At 42.4% G+C, this 10558-nt stretch overlaps 1 protein-coding gene across 1 annotated transcript in view; it reads right to left on the reverse strand.

The window, feature by feature from the left end:
• Positions 1 to 250: 250 nt before the first annotated feature.
• LOC119579039 (proline-rich protein 36-like) overlaps positions 251 to 10558 on the reverse strand; it is a gene marked incomplete in the record, with an annotated part of 61262 nt that continues 50954 nt past the window's right edge. Inside the window, 8 exon segments of the mRNA XM_037926761.1 lie at positions 251 to 2021; positions 2245 to 2708; positions 5269 to 5298; positions 5424 to 5576; positions 5719 to 5966; positions 7245 to 7450; positions 8099 to 8161; positions 8813 to 10285. Of these exon segments, the coding sequence (XP_037782689.1) occupies positions 707 to 2021; positions 2245 to 2708; positions 5269 to 5298; positions 5424 to 5576; positions 5719 to 5966; positions 7245 to 7450; positions 8099 to 8161; positions 8813 to 10285 (3952 nt within the window).

A 10558-nucleotide genomic window follows, 5' to 3' on the forward strand; every position in this document is an offset into this window, starting at 1 on the left:
ATATACTGCTAACCTTCTTGCATGAAAAAAGCCTTCAAGCACAGTCGTCTCTCTTAATGTATTCTATGGCATTTACTCAATTTCCATTTACTGTTTGAGGAATTCCCCAAAGGATATTTTAAAAATAAAAGAATAAAACCTGACCATATCAAATGTGTTCATGTTTGCATATAATCCATTGTTTATTTCTGGCTAGAAGCAGTTATTCCTATTTCTGCTGCATAGCCATGATGTGAAAGGATAAAAAATGTTTTTGTTAACAAACTCATGTATTTAGAAACAGTTTTAACAAATCGTCATTGTCAGTCTGCATCAGATCATTTCGTCACGTCAATATTAATTTATTTTTCTACAAAATACTTTAAGAAAACAATGAATATCTACAAAATGTCAAATAAAAGGACATTGAATAAGGTGGCTCTGAACCACCGTACTGTACAAGTATGGTACAAAACTTGTGTTACAATCCACAGCCTGATCATCATGAAAGACATGTTGACTGCAGCCAACCCTGTGAGCTGTAGTGCAGTCTTAAGGGCCGCCGTGCCCTCCACCATCCATAATACATGTGCTTCTATTAAATAATAGCAGCAGCAGCAGTAATAGCAGTAGTAACTGACTCAGCAATCATTCAGACTATAATAAGCCGAAAATGTACATATGCTGAGCACCACCTGAAACCGAACATGACCGGGGATGACTAGAGTCAGCGTGGGTCATCTTTTTTATCCGGGGGCCGTGGGTGCGCCGGAGACGACCCACGCATAGAAGGGATGAGAGGTGGAGGTAAACCAGGTGCCAGCGGGGGAGGCTGCGGGTGGCCTGGGGGAGCTCCTGGGTGTCCGGGCCCGTGGAGAGATCCTAAACCAGGTGGATGTAAGCCGTGGGGTCCTCCGGGCGGGCCGGGACCCAGAGGTGAGCCACCTTTTAGCAGTGACGGCGCCATGTGAGAAACTGAGGGATGTGGAGGAAGTAGTGCTGACGTTGGCGGATACATGCTCCCTGGGGGGACGCCGGCCGCTAAATGGCTGCGTTCAAACAGGTCTCGCGCCACTGCTGCCTGCTGTTGCTGCTGCTGCTGCTGTTGCTCTCTGTACCGCTCACTGAGAATTAATGATGACAAGGGGTTGGAGTGCAACATCTGCTCCTCTCGAGCAGCAGCAGCGAAGTTCATTCTCTCTCTCAGCGGATCCCTTAGTAATCCCAGGTCGTGCACTCTGGCCACAGAGATTTCTTGGGCCGAGCGATACGGATCTCGGAATGGATCTGCCCAGGGACCCAGATGCGGCCCTCCACTGCCATACCCTGACGGACCCAAGAGTCTCACTCGATCCAGGGCAGAATTGGCCGAGGTCGTGGCCATGCTCATGGCAATGGAGTGCGGAGGCAACAAGCCCACAGATACAGGGGGCGGTAACACTGAGGGCGGCGGTACTCCATGTGATAACTGGCGGGGAGGCGCCTCCTTTCCACCAACTATCATCACCTCATCCTTTGATTCTAACTTCACACGAGGGTCTAAAGTTCTGGAGCCTGGCCTCGAGCCCGGGCGCGAGTCGGGCCGGCCGTCGCCCTTCATGCTGGAGGAGGGCATCACGCCCAAGGGGGGCTGGCTGGAGCCTGGTGCGGAGGGGTGCGACGACGGCCGGTCCTTGGGATCGGGGCGGAGTGGCGACCGTGACCCGTCGCGGCGCGGTACACTACGATCATGACTAGTTTCCAAGGTACGAACTGCCCGATCCTTTTCATGCTCAGCCCGTCTCTCTCGCTCTCGCTCCCGCTCTCGCTCTTCCCTCTCCCGTCTCTCTCTCTCTTCTCTTTCTCTTCTTTCTCGCTCTTCCCGTTCTCTTCTCTCCCGTTCCTCCCGCTCTCTTCTTTCTCGTTCTTCTCTTTCTCGATTTTGTCTCTCCTCTTCTCTCCGCTCTCTCTCGTACATGGCAGCATCAGGCTTCACAGGCCAAGGACCAGGCGTTGGCCCGTATGGTGTGGGTGCCCTTATCCTGTGTGTATAAAGACGATGCCTACCATTAGTTAGAAATTCCTAAATGTTTCATTTAACTTATAATTCAATAAACAATTGAAAATTTAGTTAGTAATGACTGGACAATTATTTTATGATATTCATCTTTGTTAAAGCATGTTACAATCAAATTCACAATGAAAATCCACTCTCAAAAAAGGCAAAACAAAAACGCAAGTTCGGCGGATGCCACCCTGAACGTGCCTCCGAGTCTTGTAACTAACCTCCAAGCATCATGAGGAGTTGGCTGTGGCACAGTTAACCCTGGCGGTAGGGACTCCCTGGAAAACATTGACCCAGGGGGAGGTCCTGGTATGGATGTGGGCGTTACTCCTACGTGGTGGAATCCTGAAGGAGGTGGTGCAGATGGCCCTGGAGGTGCCCCTCCGGGATATCTCATTCCTCCAAGTCCAGGCACAGAGGGCGTCAGGTGATGACCGAGGAGAGGGGACTCAAACCGGTGCGACGGACCTGGTCCAGCTAATATAGACGGCCCTAAATCTGGGGGTCTTGGTAAAGTTGGGAAAATGGGCGCTCCAGCTGTACTGCCCACGCCTGGGCCCGGTGGAGGACGCAGCAGGTCGGGGCCTCCAAGCTTAGCACCAGGTTTCTCTGGAGTCTGCTTCTGCTGATGATAGTAGATCTCCCAGGCAATGCGCACGTGCATTGCATTCCAGCGACCCGTCTTCTACAAAGAAAGAGAAACTCATGAAAAATATTTCTTTGTATATTAAACATTTAGACAAACTCTCACACTCACGGACACACACATTGTGTTACAAAAATTGTATAAATGTATTTGTACTTGTTTATGTCTATGTATATGCATATACATATATATACATATACTGCAAATGCACATGTACATATACTGTACATGTACATATATGTATACTGTATATGTATATGTACTTATATTGTACATGTACAATGGTGGCAAAAGAATCTTTAGGGCTCAAGTCCAGAACATAACTTGTTCCTTATAGTTTTTGGCTTGTATTGCTAGATAACGAAGAAACTTGTGTTGATTTGTGTGACTTACTGATGCTTTCCCTGAACACGAAAAGCTTAGCAATAATTATTCAAAATATCTTTTGCTTAAAGAGAGGATTATTTGTACCTTTTGTAGGACATATAAATCACATATAACCCACGAGATCTTACACATCCACTCAAATTGGTGCCACATTGCGTGTGGCTAAGTTAAATGTTTCAAGGCAAGTTATAAATGACCTCAAACATTCTGTCGCCTACATGACTCCAGGACCCATAATGGAGAAAGAACCAAAAACCAAAAACAGACATATCTCAAGCATGATGTCTAATCCTTCAGAAACACTTCAACACTGCATCTAGATCTATGCAGCAATATCTCTAAAAGAACCTCAGTCAACCAGCTTAATGTGTTATGAAGGAGTTTCTTCTCCCCAACACAATGAAAAAGAAGATAAATGTCTTCAAGAAATACCATCACTGAACACCAGGTCAGTGTAGATGACAAAGGCACCCTTCAGGCTGGTCAGGAGGTTTCAAAGGTCATACATCACCCTGGGAGTGTGTCACAGTACAACACTCACAACACAAAGGAGACCAAGGAGCATGCAGATAGTGATGGTATGGGGTGCTTTTAGAGCTTCCATAGCCAGGGCGGCACCTGCTTCCTTCCTATAAATGTGCCAATGAAGCCTGATTCATCAGTACTCTCATATTATGAATGATGGAACCCCTGCTCACAGGAGAAAACGACAAAATAAAAAAGACATTACAGTGGCCAGTACCTCTCCAGACCTAAACTTTGGTAGGCCAATTAGTCTATTAGTAATAGCATTGCTACTTCAGTATTACACTTTGCAATACTATTACAAATAAAGACCTAAAGATATCTCATTTTGTGTAAATCTCATTCAGTTTTAAATGATAACGTAACCTTTAGCTCTCCTAAAAATAGTTTCCTGACGCCATGCACGTCAGAGGTACTTGCAGCTTTAGTGTGAACAAATATTTTGCATTTCCTAGTACTGAAGGGCAAGGAAGCATAATTTGAGTTCTAATATCTAAGCAGAGCCACCCTTTCAAAGGGAACAACACTTAAGGTGTAAGTGTTCAACTGTCACCCAAGTGAAGGGCTATTACAAACACTATAGGGCATAGTGTAACAGCATGACCCTGCTACCTGAAGTTCAGCGTAGTTTGCCAGGTTGAGTCAAACTAGGTCCAAAGCCATGTCATTGGGCAGCAGGTTCCCCTCATTCCCTGCATGCTTACACAGCGCACGTGTACTTAAGCCACAGAATCCAAAACTGAGATCAGCATTCCCCGATCCTCCAGATGAACACAACAGCAGCAGCAGCAACACAAGGGACTGCCCAGTCCTTAGTCGACTGGGGAGCCTAACAGCCCCGTTGATCTCCACTTTACCTTCAGCACCCAGCCATATCTGTGGCTACTATAATAGGGCCAAATGCTCCTCCTCACCACATGCAAAAAAGCCAACCCTGGCTTGGTCTGGAATAAGCAGGAGGGCCAAGAAGCTGACCCAACCCCTAATTTAACTTGAAATTCTTCTGATTAATATCTGATGTTGATATGATGGTATAACCCACTGACATTTGCAAGCAATTATACTTTACACTTTCACACTACTGCATTTTTTCTGGTGAATAGAGTGTTATCTTCCATGAAAATAAGTTTTACAAATCTGTCTGAAGGCAGCCTTTTGAAGAACTACTGCCAGACTGTCTTCAGACTACAATAAAACTTCCTCAGAAAGTAATGGTCTGGAGGCCATTTCAGTCTATGTTTTAACTGAGGATTCATTCTGCAGTGTAATTTGATGCCTAAACTTAAATAGCACTTTGACAAGCCCTAGATATTTCAACCTGACTCAGCTCCTTATCAGGCTTCTAAAAGCTATTGGTATTCCTATATTTATCACAGAAGATAAAATATAGGTATTTTGTTTAAACCAAAAATTAAAAATGCCACCACTGTATGTACAGTACATACATATCTATGTGTATGTAAATGATATCACCCACTCTTGAAACCCTCTCACTCTGATTCATCTAATTCACTTTTATAATCAAAACAAACTGATGGTAAAATCTTAAATATCATAAGCAGTCCCATTAAATTCTGAATTTGAAAATTATGTATTCAAAATTGAAACTTTTAATGATAAGGCTTGTCTGATGAGTACAACTCAGTAACTACATTATGTACAAGAAAGAAAAATGAACAAAGCATACCACTGGTTTCCGTTGGCTTGGTTCTCCTATCTGTAAATAGAAATTGAAGCACTTGATTAAAAACACACTTCCAACTTTTTTTTTTCTATCTCAAGAATTCCCTTTCTTCTCAATATAATCAAAGAAAATTTCTACCCAAACAGACAAAAGCTTACCTTGGGAGGAACAGACGACAGATGAGAAGGCGGCGCAAAGGTTGAGGTAGGGGGATGAACAATTGGGGTTAGCCCTGGAGGGTAGCTACTCCCTAGGCTGCCACCAGGCTGGTACAGACTACTTTCCAGTCCAACTTTGTTCACCTCCTTAAACTGGTTGGATAAAATAAAGTCAATACATAAAAAAAACACAGCTTCCTCTATGACAAATATCATGATTTCATATGCTATTATTCATTTCACTGCAATCCCATGGATTAAATCATGCAACACATACACAAGAGAATAAGCTTACCAAGGAGGGTGTTGCTGAATGTGAGAAGAGCCCTGATGTACCAGGAGGAGGGAGTGGAGGAGGGGGCCCCATGTGCTGCAGCAGGTGTTGATGGACATGTGTATGCTGGTGTTGGTGATGGTGCATTTCAGTGCGCAGGAAGGCTGGGGGAGCAGTCAGGCTTCCTAACCCAGGCCCTAAGCCTAAGCTTCTTTCTTGCTGAGCCAAAAACCTGGAATCTAACTCCCTACGCAGAAGATCTGCTTGGCCTGTGGATGTGGAGACAGCCCTTGATAAGTGGAACCTTCCCATGGCAGTGACATTTATCTAAATCTTATATATAGATGTCTGTGTATATATATATATATACATATATATATATATATATATATATATATATTAATATTATATAATTATATAATTATATATATATAATTATATATATATATATATAATATATATATATATATTATATAATATTATATAATTATATATATAATATAATATATATATAATACATATAAAATATATAATATACATATAATATACATATATTATATATATATTATATAAATAATGTATATATTACATATATACAATATATATATATTATAATATATATATATATTATATATATATATATAATATATATATACATAATATATATAAATATATATATATTATATATTATATATATATATATATATATATATATTATATATATATATATATATTTTATATATTATATATATATATATATATATATATATATATATGTATATGTATATGTATATATATATATGTGTGTGTGTGTGTGTGTGTGTGTGTGTGTGTGTGTGTGTGTGTGTGTGTGTGTGTGTGTGTGTGTGTGTGTGTGTGTGTGTGCGCGCTTGCGTGTGAATGCACACACATATTACAAAATACAGATATGGATAAAGAAGTATATTTAAAGATATGAGATAGAGGGAGTCTATTTGTAAGAGAGTGTGTGCCTGGGGGTAGAGCATGGGTGCACTTCAGAGTGTGTGTGCTGTGTGCACATGTGTACACATTTCCCATTAATCAGCATCTATTTTTTTTCCAAGTTCACTGGAATATAACAGTATACTTATCTTTGATAATACATTATGATGTAGAGAGAGGGATAAAAAAAATAAAAATAAAATAAAATAAATAAAATAAAACACACTCGCAAAATAAAAATGAAAACCACTCGTATACACTATCTAGATTACACTGGAAATCAGCAAGTTCTGCTGCTTTAATGTAATATATTTACAGGGAATGGATGGTTTGGTAAGATAATTTCATGATACTTATGTGGAGCCCTCGTACAGACATAAATTCTATTCTTTCTCTTACATCCAACTGGTAGTAAAACCTAACATCACATGGCCATGATATTAACTGGAGTTTACCCAAAAAACTATAATTTCTTAAACCTGAAGTATTTTTTTCAGTTCCTTCTCTATCCCTAACAAACATCACGAAACAATGCTTCCTGAGGAACGGTTAATATTAGCCCCCTCGTCCAAGCAGTGCCTTACCTAGAGGGTCTGAGGTGATGTGAGAGGGAGGGAGAAGTGGAGAGGAGGTAAGCTGCTGCGATGGAGGAAGCGGTGGTGCGAACATGCCCGTGGGCGGCAGGGGAGCCGAGACTGGAGGTGGTGCCAGGGAGAACGACGGCAGGGGCAGCGGAGGCCGATTCAGAGACAATCTGGCAGTACTGGTAGATGGCAAGCTTGATACTGGGCTGAAAATGCATGAATGTTATAGTACTTCTTTAACTTGCAATTAATCATACAGATGATAATCATTATATTTTGCTAAAACTCTGCAGGCCAGTTTTTTCATCTTCTTGCAATAGTGATGGTGTCAATAAATATTGATTGACAGTTATCATTATTGGTACTGCTGATAGAAGAGTCGATTATAATGATGATGATAGTGGTGGCGACAATTGATGGCTGGAGGCTGGTGTGGGGGGTGAGGGAGTGATCACAGCAGTAGTAATTATTGTGTTGATGTTCTGTAACTATTGGTGAACAAGCTAATAATAATGGTTACATCATCAATGCATCAATCTCACCTAAGGTAATAGCAACAAAAGTTAATAGTTACAAGCAATTGTTTTCTTTTTGTTGATCATCTGAATCTACCTTTCTGTCAAGGGCAAAGCTGTATTGGGAAAAATCTTCTTTTCCTCAACACAGTAAAACCTTTATCAACCAGCATTCAATAAATTGTAAATTACAGTTTTCACTAAAAATTATATCCTGCACATGATCGTGCTGAATACAGAGTACTTTTCGATCCAAAATATAAAATGAACATTCACCCTAAAATAGACAATCGCACACTTCATAAAACAAATCAAAATACAAATGAGGGTTACACTCACCTTGGCCAGGGCCGTGGTAGTGAAGGGATCGTCTGAGCACTACTCACTGCGGTGTTTGCTGAACTGTAAGACGAAGTGGATTTTACACTTTGCTTTTGCTTACAGAATAAATTTTCAACAATTTGTTTATATTTTTCTTCTAAGTCTCACCCTCAGATATTAAACAGGAAAAATAATCATTCTCTATTATAAAGAAAAGTGTATAGTCTTTTAATTACATGTCATAATTGACATTTTCTTCCCATTTTTAAAAGACATACATATATATTGTATAAAGATTTTTTTTTACACGACTAAATATAAAGCTCACATCTGTTAGGTTAGTAGCTCAGGGCAATAAAGAGCAATGTCAAAGATGACTCTAGTCAAAATACTTTCTCAAGTTTATCATATCAACAAAGAATAAAATTAATTTCTCAGGTTTATCATATCAACAGAAAAATCATAATACTGAAGAGATTTTTGTTAAGTGAAGATTGCCTAAGGAACAAACATCTGCTTGCAAACAGTGATTTATCATATCTGCTTTCCAACACTTGTGTTCTGTGCTTCGTATTGTAAGGAGCCAAATAAGTAATTTCTCATTAAAGATAAAACGAATACAAAAGAGGGGCAATCTTCACTTTCCTACAGAGCAATCCTGTGTATTAAGTCCAGGTTACAGTTTTTAAAATCACATGAAAGGCGCCACAAAATATTTCCTGAAAAGCTTACCTGAAAGGTGAGATGTGTGGTTCGTGTGCTCTTGGCGAGTGTCTTGCAGATGGGGGGATGACCGGCTGAAGATGTGGTGTGGTTACCTTTGTGGCACTGGGTGGTGTAGAACGGGGATAACCTGGCTCAACCTTAACCGACGCTGTGGTTGGCACTGAGTGAGGAGTGTTGGAATAGGTCTTTACTGGGTTTGGTCGGGGCGTTTCGCCTGGTTCGGTTTTCACTCCATAGGGAAGAGTACCTAACGGCCCCGGGCCTGAGCCTGGGGGAGGTGCAGGCACTGGACCACTGGGTGCACCAGGGGTTGGAGGTTTTACTGCTGTAGGAGTAGCACCAATGGGGGATGGATGTGGAGATCGAACGTGACTACGTGGTGACGCTACTGGGCTTGATTTTATGTTAACGTTATTGTAGAGAGTATGGTTGTGCTGAGGAGTTGGAGACACCAAGGCACGCACACTGTACTTGCCTACCCCTGGGCCCATCCCCTGGCCTCCCCCGCCTCCCCCTGCCACTGGTCCATTGCTAACACGACCAGCGCTGCCTACTATGTGATTATGAGATACACTGGTTGATGTTGTGGTAGTAGCAGATGTAGTGGTTGTGGTTGTAGTGGTGGTGGTTGTGGTAGTAGATGAGGCTACAGGATGAGAGAGGTAGTGTGGCGATGAATGCGGTACATGAACTGAAGGCTGTCTCGAAACCTGTGCAGACGCCGGTGTGGCGGGTGCCACCTGAGGTGGATGATGCGCTGGTGTGGATGGATGTGGGAGGTGAGGTGTGGGGGTAGTTGTTGGGGTAATAGTTGGAGTAGTGGTAGCAACAGTTGTGTGGGAGGTGTTCACTGTATGAGGTGGGAGTGAAGTAGGAGTGTGGGAAGGAGTGTGCGATGCAAGGGAGTGTGTCGTGGGTATGCTAGAAGCAGTCGTGTGTGGCACTGGCGTGTGTGGCACTGGCGTGTGTGGCACTGGCGTGTGTGGCACTGGTGTGTGTGGTACTGGCGTGTGTGGTACTGGGGTGTGTGGTGTAGGTGTGTGTGGCGAGGGAGCGTGTGTGGTGGGCGTGTGAGGAGTGTGAGTATGTGACGTTGGTGTATGAGGCGTGAGGGTGTGGGGTGGAGGTGGCGTGTGTGGCACTGGCGTGTGTGGCGTGTGTGGCGCAGGCGTGTGAGGTGTGTGTGGCGTGGGCGTGTGAGGTGCAGGGGTATGGGGCGTGTGTGAGTGTGCCGAGGGTGTATGTGGGGTGTGTGTGTGGGCCGTGGACGCGTGCTGTGGGGGTGGGTGAGGTGCAGGCGTATGAGGCGTGGGAGTGTGTGGGGCTGGCGTATGAGGTGGATGAGTGTGCTGCGAAGGTAGGTAGATGGGTTTGTGGTCCCCAGCTGTAGTTGCAGTAGGAGGCAGGGCTGTGTTAACACCACCAACACTCGGCGGCTGATAGTTCACCGGGTAGTGACCTAGCACTTCAGGTCCATTGCTGAAAGACACAGAAAAATATTACTCTCCTGAAATAGACTTACGAAAATAGAATATCAATGTCACATGTAAGAAATAAACTTGAATGTAATTTTAAATCTCTTTCTATTGATACAGATAATAAGGAATAATGTGAGTGAAAACTACATTACAACTAATTTGCAACAAAACAAATAAAAAATATAAATATTTATGGTATCAATACTAATAATTGTCATACTAATACTAATGAAAGAAAATAATAATAATAATAATAATAATAATAATAATAATA

The sequence above is a fragment of the Penaeus monodon genome, chromosome 11, assembly GCF_015228065.2.
Source record: "Penaeus monodon isolate SGIC_2016 chromosome 11, NSTDA_Pmon_1, whole genome shotgun sequence".
NCBI classification, from domain to species: domain Eukaryota; kingdom Metazoa; phylum Arthropoda; class Malacostraca; order Decapoda; family Penaeidae; genus Penaeus; species Penaeus monodon.